This window comes from Acanthopagrus latus, chromosome 23, assembly GCF_904848185.1.
Source record: "Acanthopagrus latus isolate v.2019 chromosome 23, fAcaLat1.1, whole genome shotgun sequence".
Classification (NCBI taxonomy): Eukaryota; Metazoa; Chordata; class Actinopteri; order Spariformes; family Sparidae; genus Acanthopagrus; species Acanthopagrus latus.
The window spans coordinates 5,184,121-5,208,486 of NC_051061.1; the positions used below are offsets into that span (position 1 = coordinate 5,184,121).

General features: G+C 45.6%; 1 protein-coding gene across 1 annotated transcript; it reads left to right on the plus strand.

Annotated features, from left to right (window-relative positions):
• Window positions 1-18,993: 18,993 nt before the first annotated feature.
• junbb (JunB proto-oncogene, AP-1 transcription factor subunit b) lies at window positions 18,994-20,795 on the plus strand. The gene has a single exon (XM_037089616.1). It carries the CDS (start codon window positions 19,306-19,308, stop codon window positions 20,293-20,295), a length of 990 nt encoding a protein of 329 aa, XP_036945511.1. The 5' UTR covers window positions 18,994-19,305; the 3' UTR covers window positions 20,296-20,795.
• The last annotated feature ends 3,571 nt before the right edge of the window (window positions 20,796-24,366 follow it).

Genomic DNA, 24,366 nt, shown 5'->3' on the forward strand with positions numbered 1-24,366 from the left:
TAACTGTGACTGTGTCAGTGCTTCAGTATCAACTCCATTCTGCCTGCTTAATGAGAGAATGCCCAAATCAATGACATTTCATACAAATTTTTTCACTGCGATCCATGTGGCATGCAAAGACATACGCACCAAGCCCCCAGGAAAAGCCCCCGACTTTGAAGCCAAGCTGTCTGATACAACGTCTTGTGACGCACACTGGCACTAAAACACTTTCCCATCATGTTAAATTGTCAAAGGTGCATGTAAGAATTCAAAGAAATTTAAAAAATTTCCCTCAATTGAAGAAATAATAACTTTGACATTTTGGCATTTAGCTTAACGTTATAGTCATCTTGCTTTCACTGCAAAGCCTGAAAGGAACCGCGCTGTTCGCTTAGCTAGCTGTTAATTACTGCCCGACTTACGCTTTCTAAGCCTCTTACTGTCGTGCTTCAACAGGTATACTTCTAACATAAGCTGTAACCTCACATAACAGTATGCTGTAGACAGCTAATGGCACGCCCCATCGCCCACTGCTGGAGATATGAAAGCTAGCTAGCCGGGCATGCTAGCTTTTGCGAGCAGACGAACACGCTGCTTACTCTTAAGCTCTTGTGTTTGTTTGTTTATACAGGTGGAAAAAGCCAAATTATGGGACATAATTTCATATTAATTTTCCACAAACCTGAGGGCTGCCCCTATGGTCTGTTTATAGGGTGCTGTTTTGATCCATGGCAATGTTTTTTAATCCTACATATATATCCAGCAGGCCCCACCTGGTGCTATGGTTGTAAAACGTTCTGCAGCTGATGACTAATTACAGGACAGGGATTTGAGATTTATCCTTTCATTAAAAAGAACAGAATCACTGCCGCGCAGTTTTCCAACCCCGCCACGTGGAGCTGTAAATATTATTCCGCGAGTAATGAGTTGTACAAATTGTGCAGCCATTGTTTCATGTGGTCTCTCAAAGCGCAATTAATCATCTGCCGCATTTTTTTCATTCTCTGCGAACGTTGCTGTGGGCGCTGCTGACCTGTGGGATGAACCAGCTCATCGTGGTGAGGAAGGTCAGCGCAAGTCAGCCGGAGCAAATTAAACCCCAGAGTCCCCGTAAGTGCACAGGCCTCTCCTGTAATTACTGTGTGGACTACTGTGCTTCAGACCAGAGTGCAGGATTTAATGATATGTACTTGCATAATGAAGCATGATGTATGAAAACGGCACGCTGCCCAATCCCCCCCCCCCCCGTGAGTGTTTGATTTTATGAGAAGTTAACGGTCCGCCGAAAAAGAGCGAATCAACACACGATTCTCGACATGCAGTTGGCCCCCAGAGTTGAACAGTTTAAAACGTATTTGCAGCTGTGTTGTCTTTAGCCAGCTGGGATTTTGCACAACAACCCAATTCAACGGAAACAGTCATCCCAGTGTTGCAACATCTGCATCACACGATCTACTTAATTGCTGATTAACCTATTCCCGAAATGTGCATGTCGTAACTCTCAGGTCTGACAGGGTGCGCCAGCATCGGCGGATCGATTGGCCTTCGCATGTTTTTTTTTTTTTCGTGTTGTCATCCCCACCTGTGAGTGGCTTCTGTGAGCGGGCAGGGCTGAGAGTCTTTTGGTACGGGTGAATGCTTTGAAGTGATTGTGTCTTTGTAGAGCAAGAAGCCATAATGAGACTCGGCATATTTGTTGAGGCATACCAGACGTAGCTGAGTGCCGCTTCCCTCACAAAAGGTGTTTGATAAATGCCTGGAATGACATCAAAACTCTGCTCCCGAGGCATTTGTTTAAAGAGGAGCTCTTCGGCGAGAGCGACCACAGTGTTTTGGCAGGCGCTCGTTGGGGAGGGTGGGGGGGTTTTACCCGTATCTCACAGGAAACAATAGCTTCTACTGGAGAAAACTTCTCAAGTTCACAGGTACAACACATGGCAAACAGAGTATGTGGGGCAAGTATCTTGTTCCATACCGGCTTGTTTCCCTCCCAACCTCACAAACTGTCAGAAGATAAAAGAGGAAACATGGCAGAAAAAGAGAGTGGGAAACACAGAGCGACTTCAAAGCTGAAGAAGAATTTCTTTAAACATGGTTCTCCAAAGACCACATCAAACACAAGGGGGAGGCGAACGAGGGAGGGAGGGAGTCGGGCTGGGTTCATGTGTGGATTTGTGTGCATGAACATGGGTGCGTGCTAGCTCGTGTGTGTGTGTGTATGTGTGTGTGCGCATCATAACATGGCACAAAGTTGCAGGGATGCATCTAGGCGATGCTGCTCTGGTCCAAGTGTAGTGAAGAAAAAGAGGCTGTCAGCTCTGATAAAGAGTGTGTGTGTGTGTGTGTGTGTGTGTGTGTGTGTGTGTGTGTGTGTGTGTGTGTGTGTTTCTTCTTGTTCTGGGAGGCCCTCTTCAGCACCCAAAGAGCACTTCAGCAACAGCGGCTGCCAAGGAGACGATCAGAGGGTGGCCCTGCAGCCCACACAACACGCTCACGCACACTCACCCTGCCGCATCAGGGCTCCCATCAGAAAAAAGTGCACAGCCGCACACACACTCACACACACACGCACACACACACATCGAACCACACACTTCATGCTCTTTTATAGTGTATCATCCAGAGTGGATATTGATTGTTTTAAACAGAGCATTTACGACGCAAATGCTATTCCTAGGGCTTGGTGTACACCCACACACCTTTTCCCCGATGGCACAAACAAGCTGTGCGAACACGCAGACACACACACGCACCGAAGACTGCACAAAGAAACGGCGTTACATTAAAACGGACATTTTTGACATTCCTGTAAAACCCTCTGGTATCATCCGAGGGCGACGCCAGACAATCACCTCTCACTCAGTGGACCACTGTCAGAAACAAAAACGTGACCTTTGTCCTGTTTTGACCGAGGCTGTCTGCGGCGTTTCAGGCTCTCGCTCCGTAACAATGCCGCCGGTGGAAAAAAAAAATGGCTGGTTAAATGGAAACTGTGTAAAGTATTCCAGTCTGAGGTTTGTGTTCTGTCTGACCCCGTGGCTCCTGTTCTTCCTTTCTTTTCATGGAGTTCTTCCTATTTCTCTGATATTCTCTGGCACTCTGGCAGACAAGCCATTGTGGGCCTGTATCCTTCCTGTCGGCCTCCTCTCACTGGGTCTCTGCCTGCCTGCCTGTCCGTCTGCCCGTCAGTCTGAATCTCTGCCCGTCTGTGTTGCTTTGTGTTTGTTTCTTTCTTGCTCTCAGTAAGTAACTATGGCGGCGTTCCCCTCCCTTTTTAAATTAGACAACTGAGCTCATTTGGTGTTTGGGAATGGGCTTATGATCGGTTTAAGTGTATTTACATTTTTAACAAGACTGGGAGTCTATGCAGCCCCGTTGCCAGAATAAATGTTCACAGTTAATGTTATTGCAAATGATACCTTGCATGTGTATTTTAAGCCAAAACCTGATTCTAAGTAGAATTTTGCCGGAGCATAACCGGACCATTAGCAGACCGTTGACACAACAGAGATACATATCTCAACAAAACTTCATGGTAATCCATCCAAGCTCTTATAGTTGTTGAGACATGTCACCAAAAAAATAAATAAATGTCAGGAGATCATCATCAGGATTCAACCCAGTGGACAAAATATAATGGCAATCCATCTTACAATTGTTGAGAGATTTCAGTCTGGTGTTGGGCTGACGGTCCAGCAGTAATATCCCTAGTTATAAATAGGTATGCTCTTCAAAATCATTGATTTCTAAGTCAGACACTTTCTGTTCAGACTTATGCTCTCAAACATAAAAGAATTATCAAGCTGCTAACCCAAGTTTTATGTGAGTAGTGAAGTTAACTGGGTTGGAAATTCAGATAAACAGAACAGAAAACACATTGTTTACGGACTACCACTTAAAACTGACTCACAAAACAGCAGTTTAAATTTAAACAGGTGGGTGCTCGGGGGAAATTTCTTGAACGCCGTCCTCCTTACTGCAGGAGGTGTAATGGAGAAAGCAGTGACCTTGACACAGACATGATCAGCCCAGAACAACGTCATTAAAGCCTGCTTGAGTGATTCAGTTGAGGTAGTGGCTGTAACTTTTGAAAGACAGTGGTTTAATAAAAAAAGCATTGAAATTTGGGAGGAAGTTCTTTTCATACAGTGTTAGTCTGGGGAAAGGAGCTGTTAAATAAAGCTTGTTCCTCTCTGTAGGCTGAACAGTCCACATCGACCACAGCAGTCCATCCAGGATCCCAGCCAAAAAGTGCGCTGTTACCCCCTTTATTTTCTGGCCTTTTTCAGCATAAAATGTCACTGCAAGCTGCTGATTGCCATCCATGTTTGTTTTATTGCTAGAGCACGCAACAAGTGGCGTCCTCGTGGGATTTGTGGGGTGGTCTTCCGCCGGAGCTCCAGTGGTTACCGACCAGTCGCCCAGTGTGTTCTCTAGTGTATTAAGTTCCTGTCAAAGGCTTAAGAAATCGGAACAACTTGATGGAAACCGTTTGAGGCTATGCTCGTTGCAAATGTTAACTTTCTAAGGTGAAAACTGTTTGAATTTGGAAAAAAAAACATCTAAATTCTAGTATCAGAAACATGTCAGACATAAAATACACCCACATTAAGAAAAGACCTCAGTCGTGTTGGAAAATGAGACGTTGTTAATCTGCACAGCCTTTGTGCCCTCTGATGGCAGTGAGATAGTTTTGTGGCAGTGGAGGCCTATCATGGGCACAGTCAGTTCACACGTTGGGTTTTACGTTTGTCATTTATCATCTGTGACTTCCACTGAAATTAACATCACAAATGGACAGGAAAAAGCACACAAACACACACGACCGCAGGATGCGATCAGAATTCGAACATCCTCTCTGCCCCCTCAACATCCTGTGTGAAAACCCAACTACCACAGCAGCACAGGAAGTCGTGTCTGTGAGGAAGGACACCGAGGTTAGCGGGGACGTGAGTACGCTACAGCAAGCCGAGCTGAATGAAAAAGAAATGACGCAAATATTGCAATCAATACTAATAGAGTTTAGGTTCAATGCCACTTCCTCCCCGCTGCCGTATGCAAGCTGGGGGTTGAAAAGTGCCTGACAGACGTCGGATGACACCCATTCAGCAGCACATGAGACGCTCATCCAGCTGATCGAGTGCGCCGACCTGTGTGAAAGAGTCAGTGCTAATGTGATTAGGTTTGATCCTGCAGATGATTTGCCTCAGGACATTGGTCTGCTCTCTGATCCTTCTTAATTGATACGCGGATGTGGGTGGATGGCAAAGGCTATCTAACAAGGGGAGAGGGAGGAGGATGAAGAAGAAGGGGAGTAAAAAGAGGTGGGCGTTGTGTATGCAGAGAAGAGGGTAGAAGAGGCACCTGCTGGGTCCACATGGCTTTGAATGGCCCAGTTTAAGTGGCTGCACTCACGCATGCAGCAGTCTGAAGCGCTGCCCCTGCTGTGAGCAAATGTGGTTGTGAGCACATGGTGCCTCTGATCAAGGCTATTGGCAAGGTGGTTTGTGTTATCCGGGGGGGAGGGGGCGGAATCAGAGATGGTGGGTTAAGTTTTTGTATTTTCAGGGAGTTGAAGCACAGGTGCATGTTGTAAAGAAGGATAGTTAAAGGTGAAATGGGGATAGAGAAGAAAGAAAGAAGGAGGTACAAAGAGAAGTTGGGGCTGGGAAGAAAAAACAAGTACAGCAAACAACAGAAGGGGGAGAACAGGTTGGTGCCAGTGTTTTAAAGCTATGTTGTGCAGCATTTTTATTGTAAAATAGCAGCCTCAGAATCATTTTGATGGGACACTGACCTCTGCAAGAAACACTTCATTACACTACCTCACGCACCACAAAATATGGGTCTTCAGCTATGAAGAGGCTAGCTAATCATCACCTCTGCCAAAGAGGTCATGTTTTCCCCAGTGTCAGTTTGTTACATTTAAATTACATTCAGAGAGTTTTGTCCAAAGCAACTTACAGTAATTCACACATTCACTGCTGTGCAAGATGCCAACCAGCACACCAGGAGCAGTTTGGGGTTCAGTATCTTGCCCAAGGACACTTTGACATGCAGTCCAGGGGAATTGAACCAGCAGCCTTCTGATAACAAGATGCTGGCACTACACCTGAGCCACAGCCACCAGCTGTTTGTTGGTTGGTTAGTTTGTGAGAATGGTCACACAAAAACTTCTCAAGGGATTTCTATGAATCTGGGATAGAGGAAGGGTCCTGGCCCAGAATAGACCCCTTTTGATGTGGATCCTGGTAATGGGACAGATGCTCTTTATTTTTCATTCTGTTTTTAACAATGTGTTATTCAAAATGTTTTGTTACTTTCTCAGGGAAAATGGTGGAAGTATGCCCAACCTAATTCATGCTCATGTGGATCCAAGAATGTAATGCAGGGCACTGACTTTGATGGATTTACTGTCTATCAGACCACAAATGAGACAAGAGTTAAGTTGGTCAAAGGAGAGGTGGAGAGGTTCTCTATACTTATTCACAGACTTTGAGTGAAACAACTTAATATTTTATAGAGCAAATAACTTACATTTACAATTTTACAGAGTTTTCAAGCTGCTAAAATAACTGCTTACTGCTGCAAACTGTAGCTGTTGTTGGCTAGTTAGCCTCTATTAACTTATACTGGCCACGCTGGAAGCTCGGAGCACCAGGGAAGTGTGCCCCTTTGTCTGACCCTTAGATGACCCATGTACGCCACTGACAGGAGCTCAAGTGTCCCGTTTCTGTGCCACACTTGTACAATGATGTCTTTCTCCCTTAGATTTTCTTCACTCATGCATTCATCTGAGTGCCGGTGGCAGTGTTCTTTCATCATCACTTTTGTCCCATCAAAAACACCTTCAGATTAAAGCAGCGCATGCAGGCTCACAATATCATCAGCTGTTTAATCGACAAAGTAAAATGACTCCATGGAAGTTGGCGATATAGGAAATCATCGATACCCTCTGAAATGCACTGAGGTGTCGTCTTTTGTTGTATAGCTGTGCGAAAGTCATGCAGAGACAAGAGAATGGAGAGTGTGCGCTCGTGTTTTTCGATCCACTCAGCAGAGAGGAACATCTGCAAGCGTTATCCACCTGCATGCAATCATCTGCGCACAACATCTGCGCCTGTCTGTCAGGGAGCACAAAGAAACCAATCTACTTATCCGACACCACATTCAGATGCCAAAATTACTTTTCCATTTGAATTCTGCATCGCCGTGCACATGCCCATATTCAGGATCAGATGTCGAGAGTGTTTGTGAGTCACAGATTCTGATCGCTCATGGTCTTGGCAGAGGTTGCAGCCAGATAACATCAAATGGAAGTTGAAAACACACACACACACACACACACACACACACACACACACACACACGTACACAGTTGGAGCAGTCGTCTATGTGAATAACTACCGAGGCTGAGCTGAGGAGTCAGTTTATCAAGTGCCTGTTTGGTGGGTTAAAAGACAAAGCCAACTGACTGCGTGGATGCCGGCCAAGTCTGCACTTAAAAGATTCTTCTGCATCTTACACACCGAAAAACTCCTTTTCCTATTTAGTGTCAAGGGGCGTTGCAGCGTTTCAAATAGATGAGCGGAGATACACTAACAGTCACTTCCACCGCATTGTCGTCTCAGAACGACAGTGGGATGAGAGAACAACTTTCGCTATTACTCACAACAGAAGAGAAAGTTGACAGCTCCCTACAGCTGCTCTGTTTGACCGGGGAATCTTCAGACAAAATGTTAACTAAAATGAGTGGAACTTGGGAATAAGTGCAGTTACAGCTGGTGATTAGCATGAATATCCCAGAATAAAGTAACATTTCCCTCCCTGCGAAGTAGTCACTTTCGCCACTTAGCATGTGCAGAGGGTCTGGTAACTGATGAAATGAAGCGGTGAAATATGCGTATCTGAGTGAGACGGATTAAAGTGAAAAACATGTACAGCAGCGCACACACCAGCAGTGTGCCTGCGTGTGTTTGTGTGTGTCGTGCAGGTTGTGGGGCAGCTATGTGTGCATATGCAGTGTGAGGAGAGTGCTGGGGGGAGACCACCTACACTTCCACCTGCTCTGCCTTTTAGAGGGGCCTCTTCAATCACAAGGCCGGGGTCATTATGGATGCGAGCCTCTAGCCGCCAGGCATTGTTTAGCTATTTCTGTCCTTGCGCTTTACAGTGAAACATCGAGCGAGAGCCCCATTAAAACCCTGCGCTTCAAAACACAAGCAGCCACGACAGGAAACATCAGGTCCTGTACATCGGGCTCTGCTGTTTCTCACGTGGATGATAAAACCCTGAAAAGTGCGAGGCAACATCTGAACTGCGTGTTCCTTTTAGACTAACAAATGTGTTTCATTATTTCTTGCCACGCACAGAGGATAAAATGCAGGAGGCAACAAAACAAACGTCTCTTTATTATGGAGGTACATGTGATAATAAACCAAGACACCTCTGACTTTGCCCAGACTGACACGGTGATGAGTAATGACAAAGCAGTGAACTGTTTGACAGGCACTGTGAAGATGACTAAGTCCAAACTTTCAGAGTGAGATATGAAGGGGGAAGATGTTGTTTGTTCCTGACTTCAGGGAAAACTATTTGAAGGCTTTCTAATGCTACACTCTTTGTTTGTATCTCCGAGAAGCCGTTTCACTTCAAATGAACCACGTTATATTACTTGAGAGGGTTTGGTTCGGGCAAGACGAAAGGTGAAACAAATTACACGTAATTGTAAGACTAAAAGGATAGTGTGACATTTGGGAAATAGTGTACATTTGTTTCCTTGCTGAAAGTAAGATGAAAAGACTGCTATCACTCTTTAAAAGATGCTAGCAGCCGGCTAGCTTAATTTAGCCGAGGGATATAGCTAAAAACAGCCAGCAGCAAGCACGAAAATGCTGGCTAATTAACAAGTTGAATCTTGTCTTAATCTAGCTGCTGTAAATGAGCAGTTTCCCCCTGATTCTGTCTACTATAGGCTAAATGGCTGGCTGTAGCTACATATGTAGCCCACTGAACAAACATGAGAGTGGTAGCCTAGTCGTCTTCTAAGTTTATTTCCCAGTAAGTCATACTTTTCCTTCAAATAATGCTGATTTTGGTTGTTTTCTTCAAGTATGACAGTCTCAAAATTTCAGATAGCTACCTGATAGCCAGATAGCTGCATGTGCAAGTGTAAAAATGTTAGTTTTTGCTGTAAGTTAGTTAATTCTAGCTAATCTCGGCTAAATAGCTAGCTGTAGCTTCAAACTCACAGTACAGACATGGGAGTGGTTTAGGTTTATTTCTACGAAATGTCAAACTATCCTTTAAATAGTACCAATTCTCAGTGTTTTCTTGAAGGATGAGAGTTAGATGTGAAGGTACCTCTCTCAAATATCACCTAACAGTTGGTTAGTTAAGTTCAGCCACATGACTGGAAACAGAGGGAGAAAGCTAACAAAATACAGCTTGCAATAAGCTCACTAATTAACAAGCTGTATCTTCTTTGTTGAAACAATAAAAAAAAAACCCTAAAGTGTAAAAATGACCCCTTTTTGATATTATGGGCCATTTTAGCTTTTAGCTGCTGTTAGTTTGATTCTTGCTCATCTAGGCTAATGGCCTGCTATACAAACTATGCCTTCAAATTTGACGAATTTCCATGTTTTCTAGAAGTAGGACGGCCTCGAAACTTCTTAGGTTTAGCCAGATGCCTTCTCTGTGGTAAACAACTCTCCCGTGCAAACAATTAAACAGCGATTTGTGACCAAACGAGACTCTTAAATTGCTCACGGAGAGTCTATATTTGTAGCAGAGCTTCCTAAATGTACTACTTAAGGTAAACTACATTAAAAGTGAGGTAATTAGCATGCCACATAACAGACCACAAACTGTTAATTGTGCTGCCTGTGGTTGTCTCTGCCAGCCTCCACCCAACAGAACCTGCAGACTGCTCTTAACAAGCAACCCCGACATCTATTCGGCACGAGATCACTGTCCGAGCTCGGAACACGCAAACAGTAATTGTCAGCTGAGGTGTGATACGAAAACATGTCTGCTGGCAGGCGGAGCTGGGGCACAGAGCGCTAACTGGTGTGTGTGTGTGTTTGTTTAGTTCAAGCTGCGCACAAGGTGGTGCACCAGCAAAAGTGCATTTACATATGTGAGTAAGAGTGTGACTGTGAGCGAGAGTGGAGCGCGGTGTCTGTGTTTGTGCTAGAGTGGATGAAATATGTGGGTGTATGTGGGGGAGTCGGATGATTTTTACAGGCACTGATTCACTCGAGGGCGTCCGTGTCCAGGCTTGTTTAAGACGTGCCGGGTCCCGGGCGTCGGGAATGGCGCTCAGTTACAGGATCACGCAAAGGCTCCCTGAGGCTTAAGAGGAGTTGCCGACGCAGACAAAGTCAGAAAATCTGCGGTCTTTTGTGTTGACAGAAAAACATGCATGTGAATGTTTGCCCCCAGAAAGTGCTGGCAATGCACCTTTTCTCTGAACTCTCCCTAACCTGTGAAAATCCTAGTGGATTTCTATCGCAGTGACACACTCGAGTAAAAGCACATGTGTATTTCATAATTGATTGTGTTGCTGTTTGTTGATATTACTTAATGAGGTTTGAGGGCATATGAGTGATTTGTAACTTACTCACTCCGCTGTCATCGACTCGAACTCCACACCTCGTCGTCTTTGTCAAACAGTGACGTCATTCCCATCCAGGTCATGACCTCCTGATCATTCATATCCCCCTGAAGGGATTCCCTGGTCTGGCTTTACCTTCAGTATGACATCCTGGTGTGTAACACTGCAAAGTTTCCACTCCATTTATTTGGACGTGTCGGGGAAACCAGGAAGTGGACCAGACACTGAGGATGAGACTCAAGGCAGACAAGAAACAACTGCTGACAGGCAGAGAGGAAAAGGGGAGCTCTTGCAGAGCATGTGCGATTGTTCACACAGACAGATTCCTGATAAACATTTTATTGGTTATCAAAGAAATATGGGCTGCAATGGGAGCAGAAATGATGGAGCAGCTGCTTTTAAATCTGCCAAAGAGGGAAATAACTCCCGATCATGAGCTCCACAGAGGCTGACACTGCAATCCTCTGGAGGCATTTTGATTTAATAAGAGCCAAAGCCATGTTTTGACCATGTGGCAGATAAAGAACTGGGAAGAAACACACACACACACACACACACACACACACACACACACACACACACAGAGCAGAGCTGCTGTGTGACTGAGCCAAACCATAACTGAGAAGACCCACTCAAAGAAAAACTCAAAGTAGCTTGGCAGACGGCAAACACGCCGGGATCAAATGAGTGTAGACTCATGTCGGTTTTTTTTTGTATTTGCCACTTCAACACTGTGTGGATAAAATGTCAGCTATCTCGAATCCCTACATCCCTTGAGACACACACGCACACACACACACACACACACACACACACACACACACACACACACACACACACACACACACATACAGAGGAAAGATCTGGAGCCAATTGTCTCATGCCACAACACCCTCAACCTCCCCTCAGTTCCGCTAAATGTCTTCTTGTGCCACAGGCTCCCTGGGATTGAATTTATAACCCCGAATTGGGCAAGATCATTAAGAGCACATTCTGCATTCATTACCATGATGCATGTTCCTACACTCTAGTCATATAAACAGACAAAGAAGGAAGGCAGAAGGAGGATGAGAGCAGAGCAGGGTTGAATGGAGCCATGGGACACAGCCAACCGTGTTGACCTCTGGCGCTAACATCAGTGACCCACACTTTCGACTGACGAACAGTTTTTCTATCACGTTTCCCCTCTCGCTCTCTGCGGAACGTGGCACGCTGCCTGCGACCGAGGCCGCCCCCTGTAGCGCCGGTCAGCTACCTGACTCACAGATCCTACCGGGCAGTTTCAGGTTCACTGAGCAGGATGGATGTTGGACCTTGCAAAGGGGATCTCAGAGTCCCTTCAGTTAGCGCAGCCACGGACAGAGCTGTGCGTGTGACTAAGTGACTGCCCAACAGGCTTCCTACCCCCTCCCTGCTTTTATCATAAAGATGTGAGCAAGGGGTTGTGACAAGGCTGATGCACACAGAGAGGTCACAAGTCTTCCAGGGACAGAAGAGACAAGTTGTCCTTTTTTGACTCCAAAATGATCAAAGGATTTGACTTAGCTGGGGAAGAGAAAAAAAAACGAGAAGTAGTTTGGTGTCAGCATGGATTTCATGGCACATCACAGCAAAGATTAACTATTTTAAAAAACACACACACACATACACAGACATATAATGTAAAATGTGTCTCCAAATGATAGATGTACAGCTTTTCCACTACAGCTCATTTGGATCTCACTGTGTTGTGTGTGCATGTCCTCAGTACACTGCCATGGGCATGGGCGTAGGCGCAGTGTTTTTCCCTCCAACTATCTCGTCATGTAAGAACAGCGAGATCTTTTTTTAATTTGCTTTGGCAGCGTTTCATGCATGTGTCAATCACCGTGGCTGATATATGTCTGCTGTTAAGCCTGATTGACGGTGTTAATAATTTCAGTCCAGAAATTTGTCAAACATACATTAGAAACTGAGTTTAAAAAATCCTTTTTTAAGTTAAAGATACTAAGAATCTGCCAAGAAAAACAGTCTACATTCATGCTAAAGGCTCTGTTAAATGTACTTAGGCTAAGAAATGCACAAGCTTTTGTCATAAATTTAGGGGTTTTGAGATATTGGGGGAAGGGTAAAGCAGTTTTCTTTTTTTGGACATCAAGGAAAGGATCCAAAAAACAGTAATACTGCTGGGGAAAGCATTGATTTTTACCAAAATAAAATACAGCATCCACCCCAATCATTTTTGTGCCCTAATCTGCCTTAACTTTTAAGTTTAGCATGTTAGCATGTTGACATTTTCATAGAACCAAACACAAAGTACGGCTAAGGCTGATGGGATTGTAATTACTTTTACAGGTACTTGGTCAAACAGTGAATATTAACACTAATACAGTGCTAACATCAAGGGATCATCTGCAGGTGGACATGAATGCACCAAATTTCATTGCAATTCAGCCGCTATTTGTGAGATGTCTCTCTTAAAAAAATAGAACTGTGAACCTCACTGTGGTGCTAGAGGAAAGGTCAGGGGATCACCAAGTGAATACGATTCATCCTCTGGGGACCATGAATGTCTAAGTTTGATGGCAATCAATGAGGTAGGCTTTTCCACCAACATGTGTTTGGTTCATGCACCTAACTTTTAATTGGCTCAGAACCCAAAAAGTTGTTTCCCAGCTAGAACCAAAAATAACAGGTAAGGTCTTTGACCTTAAGTGCAAACTAAAGTAGGTGTGTCATATTCTCTGGGTCATTGTCCATTGTGCAACTCCCTACAGTGATGACTCAACCTTGATTACATCCGCTCAAAGCTGGTGGAAACGCCCACTCGATCATTGGATAGTACCAGTGTTCCAAGAATCTTGAACTGAACCAGTTCAAGAACCAAGGCTAATTTGGTGAGGAAGGGTTTCAGCGGACTGAGTGACCAACAGACCGACTAGTAGTCTGACACTGAGTGTCTTTTGACCAAGGCAGTTCAGGTGCTGATTCAGAGCCAGTGCCCACTCTGGAGCATGTTCTTCCAGCAGCTAATGAAATGAAAACTGGTTCCAGAGCAGCACCAACACTTTTCTGGTCTACAATAAAGAGCCCCTTATATCAGGGGCTGGGGGCGGAATAATTGTGACCATAATTTGACGTGTCCCCAGGAGAATAAACAAAAGATTTTCACTTATGGATGCCAAATTGTAGCAACAGTGGCCCGAGGGCAGGCATGTTTGGATGACAGTGCAGTTATGCAAATTCAGGAGTAAAAAAGTCAATGAAGTCTGCCATCGTTATTTCTAGCAATTCTGGGAAACTGGCGAGGTATACCAAAATGACCAAATGCTGTGACTCTACAGTGGCCCTCATGCCCAGGGAAAAGAAAACCTGTTTTTTTAAAAGGTTTGCAGGTTGCACTAGCCCAGAACCAGCACTTGGTTCGCTTTGGTCGAAAGGGGGGAATAGTCATCAGTGTGTCCTGCTGCTGGTGTAGCTAAAAAATAAACCACACTCATGGACAGACACACTCATAATCTAAGCAAAAATCAAATCTCATCAAACATAATTACTTCTACAATTATTTTATATATTCAAAGAAATACTGGTACTGGTACAGTTAGGACACAGGTCTTAAATCACTAAGACTTGCAGTTTCAGTTCCCCTTACAATGTTAAGGCAGAGTGCTTTCATGCAACATACGATGCTTGGATGCAGGTCAGGCTGGGAATCAATCATGCATCTCTGATTAGAAAGCTCTCGACTTTAGCCTTCAAATTAGTGGCACATGGAGGTTGAAGGACATCTAAGCTGTCAGTAACATCAGCAGGCTGAGTGTGAATAGATGGACATCGTCTGTTTGGGAACAACAGCACGGAGAGGAGGAAAACAGCATTGGGCCGTCATGTGATGTTGACGAGGATGATGATGATGATGATGATGATGATGATGATGATGATATAAACCATGATGGATCCCTCTATTAATAGACCTGGCAATAAAGTGACCACAGTCACAAAGGAGAACAGCAACGCTGTGAATGAGAGGCCCCATTATGTCCAAATGAAGGAGTCAGCCACGCTGTCAAGAGGCCACTTTGCAAACAAACCTCATTTGACTGAGCATGTCTTTCTCTTTCCCCTTGCCCACCCGCTCTCTCTGCGCTAACCCCCAACTCCTTTCTGCTGAGTGGGTGTTTGGAGGAGTTCTGAAGGTCAGGGCAGAGACTCTGAAGTGAGGAGTGAACTCGGGGCTTTGACCTCTGATTGGCCCCTGGCTGCCCTAGCTGCTGTGAGTCACAGGGACGGAGCCGCCACGCCAACCGAGAGGGGCCCAGACAAGTAGGCCGCTGACAAAAGGAGAGTTGTGCAGAGGTGGCGAGGCACAATGGGATGGTTTGAGAGGAGGAGGTGAGGAGAGCTCACTCTCCACCATAAGCACCTTATTGTTAAAGCCTGCTTAGTTAAGGCAGAATGTATAGGGCAAATTAAGGGGATTTCCCTGTGTGTAGGAACTGGTGATATTGTGCGACTGAGGTGAGAAAAGATGGACTTCGCTTAAGACATATACTCCTTAATCTCTTACACGCTCTTGCTCGTTCTGGGAATAAAGCAACACAATGTCAAAAGTTCATTCTACATGACCCATTGTCTCTGAAGACAACTAAATTTTTTCTGCAGCAGTGGAGGTGTGGGAGAGTTAGAAACAGGTTTATATTTTCTTATCTCCTCCCTTCATGCAGATGTTCACAATGTGGTTAAAAAAAAAAAATCTTCACTCCACCCTTAGTGATAATACGTGCTTGTTCTTTCATACACACACACGCACACACACGTACACACTATGCTTAATCTTACGGTAAACAGCTTCCTTTCACCCTCAGGCCTTGCCTTTCCCAAACTCACCCAGGAACAGCAGCAGGTAACACTCGGCTGGTTTTTGGCACCCGTCCATGTGATCCCGACTGTTAAAACCGAGTCTGTTGCCAAGCAGCTCGTCCTGCCCTGGAACTCTTTGAAAGTTTGCCCAAAAAATATGCATAACAAAAACCCAAAAACCTAAATCAACAGAAAAATCCTGAAGCAGTTTTTAGTGATAAGTAGGACTAGAGAGAGAGAGAGAGAGAGAGAGAGAGAGAGAGAGAGAGAGGAAAAGCAGAACTCAAAAGAGGGAATTTCTGTACTCGAGTACACGGAGCAACTCTAAATCTAAACAGACTAAACAAGACATGTGACTAATCGAGATGTGACTAAGATGTCGGCCACTTTTTTTTTTTTCTTCTTCTTTAGCAAAAGCTGGAACCTGATAACTGAAGTGTTGGACTAATCACCACATGGCATTGTTTGGAGCTGAATCCACCCAAAACATTCGCAGCGCTACTGTTAATAAATCACTGGGGTGATTAATAGAGATTACTGAGGACACAAACAATATCGCATATTAATGTATAACACGTCGTGCATCTGTCTCCGCATTCACACATTTCTCTCTCCCACTGCTTGGGTAACATGAGTGTTTTTTTTTTTTTTTGACTAACATTTGGCAGGATGGCACGGTGCCACCTCACGAGTGTTCCCGTAAACACTCACCACTCTGGACCCTATACTGTTGTGCTTTGCCAAAATGTCACTGGGACTGCGGTCAACCCCGACCGCAGGGCTGAATAAAACTTAAACCGGAGCAGAGAGCAGGGCAGCAGCAGGAGCAGGCAGCTGCACGGAGAATAGAATTTATAAGGGAGGTGGCAAAGTGGACGCACAACACTGCCAGGAACTATTGTTTTCCCCTGTTTGTTCATATTCCCATGGATACTGACAAAAAGGCATAGAATTAAAATAGGCCTTCCGAATACCAGAGAATTACCTGAGATGGGGCTATTATGAATCGGCATGAAGGCCGTAAAAGTGGTGATTTCAGACTTTCCGAGTGAAGAAGGATAGTAAACAGCCGAGCTCTCCTCTCTGTGACATTTGGACGAGACGTTGAGTAACTCCTGTCCTAACACTCCCTTTAGGCCCAAACATGATAACAGGGTCTGCCAGAGCAAATATCTGCAACAAGTACATGTTGTTACAGGGTAGTTGTGACTGTTCACTGCCACAGGGGGAAAACCTGCTGAAAGCTTGATAGCCCATTTTTCGCTGGCACAGTTCACACACACATACAGACTGATATCCTGGGGATGTGAAAAGGGTCAATAATCAAAAGTTTTAGGAAATACTCAAATATGATGATGTCCCAGTTTCATTTGGCTAGTTTAATGGGTTTCAGAGATATGGACTTGACGTTGAAGTTAAGTCTCATGACTTGACCTGATAAATGATGATAAAAATGACGTGTCTGTGTTCATTTTCAGTTAAGGTTTTTCAGTCTGGCTGTCAGTATTTCTGCATTTAAAGGTGATGGGGAAGGATTTCTTTTGGAATGAGAAGATGTTAAGATTTTTTTGACTTATCACGCGCTTTCATTTGTGCCTTTCCTTCGGTGTGTTACAGGTTCTTGTACGTGTAGAAGATCTTGAAAGTTAAAGAGGTCAAAGACCACCCCAACAGAAGCTCCTCTCTCCCACAGAGAACACTGCGCCTGAAACGCCTCGTTGGTCGTCCCGCCTTCAAATCGGTGACTTTGTGACATCACACTATGTCACCAGGTCACACATTTACATCACTTATCACTAATGGCCAGTCTGGCATGGAGGAATTGATTTAGCAGACGTGTTCTGTTGTTGACAGTGGTGCTGGCTCAGGCGTGTGCGAGCTGACCAATCAGAGCAGACTGGGTATTTGTGATTTTAGAAAATATTGTAAAAATAAATCCACATCACAGAAGAAGATAAAAAGCCAGTGCAACTGAAATAGTTCCCTAAAGGTAATAGGTGTATGGCTGAAACATCCAGCTTCTGTGGCACCGAAAATTCAAATGCATGAATATATTTTCACAACAATGTCCCCTTTTGTATAATTAACATCCAGTTTATAATCCATTCAGAGGAACATATTTAGAACACAATGGTGTTGATTAAATGGTTCTTAAACTCATCTGATAGAGCTGTTGGGAAGGTCAGGAGCCACTGATCCAGACAGACCCTCTGCCTGTTTATAGGTCTTACTATTCTGTCGTCTGATATGCCTCGGCTCCATCTGTTAACCCAGCATCGGTCATTGATTTGTTTCCTGCTATAAACGACTGGAACTGAAAACGATCAGAGACTCGTCCCTCAGGTGCAGCCCGAAGGATTTAGCGCCTGCTGAAGCGAAGCATCCCACCTGACTCGTTTTGTCTGTGCGCGGATGCGGGATCCATCGGCGGAGGCATTTGTGTTTGTGTGGGCGTTGGAAGAATTACAAACAGGAGACAAAGGTTCCCTTCACCACAACTGTAACAGGTGCACTACTGAGGAATCACATTTCTTTTCTCTGCGCACTGAGCTCTCAGACAGAGCAAACCACAAGTCCTTTACCTGTAGAGCCAAAACAAAAGAAAGATAAAGATTTATATATCAAACAGGTTAGTTACTGAAGATGAATTTTCCTGTTTGAGATTATTTTCTGGGTTCCTTGTATTTCCCACTCATGATCAGAGCATGGCTATTTCAGGCAGCGTGCCAAACATAAGTTATACCTCATAAACCTGTCAGGATCCTGGAGGAGGGAGTGTTTGCTCTGTGACTCCTCAGTGTTCTGCTTCCGTGGTGTGTGTCACTGAAGTATGTCTTGATGTAAATATCAGTAAGACGTTTAGTTGGACTGTATAGGATGTGTACTAGTCCGTCTGTCCTGGTCAGTAATTACAGATGAATGCTAACTTCTCCTCCCTGCTGGGACAGAAAGTCCCTAACAAACCTGCTCATGGATGGGCTTTATACTGGAGCTGGACTGCTCCTGGAATGAGGCCCGGGTGGGCGTGGCTTCCCGGTTCTCCCGGAGAGGAACCGCTACGTCATCATGCCCAAATAAGGCCTGAGGACTTCCTCCACAGGATGGATCATAATAAAACACAGCAACAGTAAACAAATAGGCAACGTCTCCTATGTAATGGACCTAACGTGAGCTATAGAGTGATCTGATCCGTATTTGATGCCACACTTGTTACACCACATGAACTCAGACAAATGACTGCGCGTTTTTTTCACGCCCTAACAACACGGGTGAATGAATTAAACGCTCTGACTTGGTCCACCGCGGTTAGCCTCACCTCTCCGCTTACACAACCAGCTCTTATTCAACACACAAAGGCGCTGAAAAGGTGCAAGAAGCGAAGCGGGCTCGTCTATTTCTGACAGCGGGCTCCGCTGCGATCCCTCCTCGGTGCGCTCTCTTGCCTACAGGCTTGTTTACAGTCGCCTCTTCCCGGCATTAGCGTCACGTGACGTCGCGCTCCGCTGGGCGTGGCCCAGAGCTCGGCTTATGCCTATATATAAAGGTACGCGCCGGACGGACTGCACACACCTCAACAAGCACCGCGAGCAGCAGCTGACAGGAGTCCAGAGAATAAGTTTCGGCTCACAGGACTGAAGACAGCAGCAGGAGGACACTGGACGAGACTTTTAGCCGCTGACACTGAGCTGCACACTTTTGTTGGACATTGGACTTTCACTCGTTCTCTTTTCGGAGTGACTTTGAATTCCCTCTTGATTTTGGGACACTGTTGAGAGAGAGGACGAGCGCATGCTCTCTGCTGTTAACTCACTTTTGTTGACTGTGTTTCTATAAGCAGCCGGTAAGCTTACTTTTCCTACGACTTTATGTCTACAAAGATGGAACAGCCTTTTTATCATGACGACTCTTTTCTGTCGGCTTACGGCCACTCAGATGCTGCCATGCACGACTACAAACTGCTAAAGCAGAATATGAATTTGAACTTGACAGAGCCATATCGCAACCTGAAATCACAGCTGAGAGCCGAGACAGACCTCTACCAGGGGGGGCAGCAGCAAGACGTGGGGTCCCTGAAGCTCGCGTCCCCTGAGCTCGAGAGGCTCATCATCCAAAACAGTAACGGGGTGATCACCACTCCCACCCCGGGCCAGTACTTCTACAACCGGGGCATCACCGATGAGCAGGAGGGCTTCGCGGAGGGCTTCGTGAAAGCCCTGGACGAGCTACACAAGATGAACCAGATGCCCCCCCCTAACGTGTCCATCGGTGCCGGCGGAGTTACGACGTGTTCCGCGGCGGCCTCTAGCGTCTTCGGCTCCACCTTGCAGCCCGAGCCTCCCATATACACAACACTGAACGCCTACTGCCCGAACACGAGCCTCTCTTCCGCATCCAGCTACCCCACAGCCACCATCAGCTACTTGCCGCCGCACCAGCAGAGCCACCCGCAGACCTCGACGCACGGCACGCACCCGTTCCAGCACGCTCTGCCCGGCGCAGGGCTCCATCCGCAGCGGCTGGTCGCCCTGAAAGAGGAGCCCCAGACCGTGCCGGACCTCCTCAGCAGCGACGGCTCGCCTCCGATGTCCCCGATCGACTTGGAGACTCAGGAGAGGATCAAGGCGGAGCGCAAGAGGCTGAGGAACCGGCTAGCGGCCACCAAGTGCCGGAGGCGCAAGCTGGAGCGCATCGCCCGGCTGGAGGAGAAGGTGAAATGTCTGAAGAACGACAACCAGGGGCTGTCCAACACGGCGTCCGTGCTCCGGGACCAGGTGGCTCAGCTCAAACAGAAGGTCCTGACACATGTGAGCAGCGGCTGTCAGCTGATGCTTACAAGCAAGATGGAGGCATTTTAAAACACCAGAGACTACTAACAGACTGAAAAGTAATAACACTGGAGTCTGCATGCGCAGCACTGGGACACCGGCTCATGTGTGTGCCGTCAGCACTGACAGACACACGGGGTCGGGGCTATGTGTAGACATCTCTTTAGGCTAATTAGGGTTTTAAGGACTGATTGAAATGGTACTTCCGGATGCTGGACATCGCTCAAAAGACCATTCAACCCTTTGCACCAGGGCAGCATCCAGACTGAGCAGACACTGAGCAACACGGCGGGCACAGGCCCAGAGGTCGGGTTTACTAATGGTAGAAAATGGGAATGATTATTGTATACTTTGTACTTTTTTTTTTTTTTTTTTGCAACTGATATTGTCATGCAATGCTGCATTTATTCAGTGTGTAAATTATTCCGTCTGCCCGGTTGATCCGGACAAACTAATGATGTCCAATGTTTACATGTCTTTTTTTATTTGTGATGTGTATTTAAGTAAAGTGTCTTCAAACGAAACGGAAATGGTTGACTTGAGTGTCTGTTTATATTCATCACTTATCTATAATATATATATATATATATATATATATATATATATATATATATATATATATATATATATATATATATATATATATATATATATATATATATATATATATATATATGGGTTACACACAACATATATATATTACATATTTATCACATTATACAGTTATTAGTCAAAAACATGGCACACATATAAACAGCTGGAAATTAGTGGGGGAGATAAACAGGTTTCTTTCCAGCTGTAATATCACCATGACAGTTACCATGGCTCCCGCTGAGGAAGCCTTACACAAGCATTATTCTGTTTTCAGTGTTTTTACGCACGGAGCGTGGCCCGCGCACGTAGGCCTTTCCTTATTACGCACGGGGCTTGTCCATATACGGGCATGTTGGTGACTACTTCGTCATATGGGAGGATTTCTGGGAACCCCCGCCCAGGTAGCGAGCTGGCTTCATCTCGATCCCTCCCCCTGTTGTATCGATAAGGCCAGCGAGCTTCATGAGGGTGGCGGAATTTCCTTTTTTCTTATTGAGCAACTTCACATTAATCTGCCACACACGGCCGGCGCAAAGTCCAAGCTTGTTATCGGGTAGTTAAAAAGTCAGGAACCAGGAAGTAAATGAGCCCTCAGTAATTAAGCGTGTGTGATCACTTTAAAACACTGTATCCATCGTGAAACCTTTAATTATGAAAGAATCCACATTCTTTCCCCAAATCCGCCTCCGCTCATGCGTGAAGGCATGTTTGAGGTGTCAGTGTAATTGAAACGCTGTACACGAGGGGAAGTGACAGCGGCACCGGGAATGTCGGGGGCGTCTCAAGATGCCACGCCGCTTGGCACAGCGGTGGGTGAGAGTGGGCGCCCGGAGCGCGCGGGAAGGAGCATCTGTGTGGATGGATGGAGATACGCGCCCTGCCAAGGACAACAGTCTGTCGGGACGCATCAGAGGCCAAGTATGTGCGGCATGAGGGGCTCAAAGGACTGGCTATAAGGGGGAAAGTCCCGCGTAAAGTAGATGTGGGTGAGTCATTAGGCTATTATCCAGGGGTCAGTAAACGTTTTCATGGGCCCCAGATGCACCAAACACTCATTATAATGATAATATGAGGCGGACTAATTGCTCACCAAGATGACTTAGGGGAGCACTCGGGGCTTAAAGAGGAAAATCAGTGAAGCCAAGAAAACAAACAAAAAATCAAAAAAATGAAACGCCCCCCCCCCCCAAAGTCTCTGTGGCCTTTGGCAGAGAGAGGATTAGTTCACAGGATGGTCTCAGGAAAACCAGAGGGGGGTTTCTGTCCTGTAACAGCAGCCTATGACGTACGCGTAAACAACAGAACCGGTCTGGACTGAAAACAGAAGAAAGAATAAAAACACCACACCTCCCTGTACTCACGAAAACCACTTCAAAAGAGCCTATAGGAGAGGGCTGCGGTTGCGTGCGCGCTCTCACCTCACGCTGTTTTGGAGAGGTTCTACCCTCTGTTCATCACCTTTGAACGGCCCAATTTCCATCAACAACAGCAACTCCCCGTATTTTTGTGCGCCATGGACCGTGGAAACAGAACCAGGCGCGCGCCCACACGAGTTCCCCTTTCCTTTGACTTTTTAACAAGAAACCTACATTTCAGGGGATGTACATTTGTTTTGTTTCTTTCGAGCTCGGTGCCTGTTTTCGACACTTTTATGATAAGAATCGCGATGTAACCGGCTGTTTCGTGTTCCGCAAAAAGAAAAAAGAAAAAAAATCAGTCATGAAAAGTCGCGACCTATAACAGCTAATCAGACGCGGTTCTTGTAAATGCCACTGCAGTGTTAGAGGCTCCGTTTACGCACGCAGCGGGCCTACATATTATAATGCGCGCACGGAGTCCAAAAAACAAGCCAATTGAAGCCATACTGGCTCTCCACACGCCTCGGCCAACAACCCACACTGAGTGTCTGTGGGAACATCTGTGATGCGAACGGTGACGTATGAAGAGCTCTGGGTGGGTTTGATTTTTCCTCTCCACGAGCCCCCTTCCCCTCCCACAGACACGCACACACACACACAGGCCTGGCTCTCCCTCACTCATTCTCTCCTTCCCTCCCTCTCCCTTGGTCTTCTGTTATCTTCTCGAGAACCATGAATATTCCTCCCACCTTGCCGCGGCCATCTGAGGTTCTTACAGAAGTTGGATCACAAGTTGCATCACTAGTTTTGGGCGGCTGATAGAGGGCTGGTTCGGATGCGTTTGGTTTTGTTTTGTTTTTTGTTTTTTAAATTGTTTGTTATTTTCACGAGGCCTAGTTTGAGGAAAGTTTTCAACAACATTTGAGCCTTTTTTTTTTAAATGTGAGATGCTCCACATTCTCAACATGTAGGCTCCAAAAGCGAAATCACACGTGTGGGAAGCCGATGCGATGAAGCGATGAGGTAAATGGTTCGTTTTAAAGGTCTCTCACGAAGGCAGCAATAGTTTCTTTTTCAATTAAACACGACAAAATGGTCCAGTGAATCATCTGTCCCCGTCACAGTGCTGCCACATGAAGCAGGTCATCACAGAGGGGCCCATCAGTCCGGTTGTGACAGCACATCTGTGACAGACTGAAGCTATAGTGAACAGAGAGTTGTTATCCGGACAGATACTGATGTATGGTCGCACTGTAGTCCATGTCGGTGCATTAATACTAAAACAGAGCAGCGGCCCTGGGAGAAGATCTAGATCCGCTCTCACACCGCACAGCAGGGTCCAGTCTGTGTGGTTAGGAGGAGTTTTGGCAGAGCCACATCGCCATCTAGTGGACTAACACCGGAACAACAGCTGGGATCATGAACCGCAAATTAGTACCAGTCTTTAAGACATCCATTGTTGTGATCAGGGCTGGTAAAGGGCCAAATGAAGCAGTGTGTGGGGGTATATGTTACACCACGTCACCACAGGTTGATGTGTCACTGTCTGTCTACATACTGCAGATGTAACCTGGTTTTTGAATGAAGGACTCAGTCAAGCTTTGGCCTGCAGTTGGAGCGGAACTGTTTATGTAATTTCTCTTACATTAAACATTCACTTTGGGCACTGTGCGATCTTTATGTAAATGTGGAGAGCTGGCGTACTGTATTTAACCAGCTGTCTACCGTCTTCATCCCCGACACAGGCAGAGTGCATTCATTATTCATTTTTTTTAAACAGCAAACCTGCCCATCTGCACAGCTTCTAGGATTACAGTACAGTATGTATTTAATCTCAGCAAGGGACCGTGTGCAAATGATCTCGAAGGAAGTCTTCAGAAAAGGACGGATGGCTCTTTGTCTTCTGTTCCGGCTGCAGGTTCTGAATTGGATGAGCGTCTCGTATTTTATCTCAATATTTTTATGAAGTTATAAAACAATGCAAACAAACAAAGGAAGAATATAGTTGTTAGTTCATTAACTTACGAAGTTTAAGGTTATTAAGTATCACTTTTCATGTTGGCTCACACCATCTTAAAGTCATCATGCTTTCTGTTCTGTTTCAGAATCAGAAGTGCATACCTTACAGTTTCCCCTTCCAGAATATATA

Coding starts and splice junctions, on each gene's coding strand:
- junbb (XM_037089616.1), top strand. CDS start 19,306: ATGTCTACAAAGATGGAACAGCCTTTTTATCATGACGACTCTTTTCTG.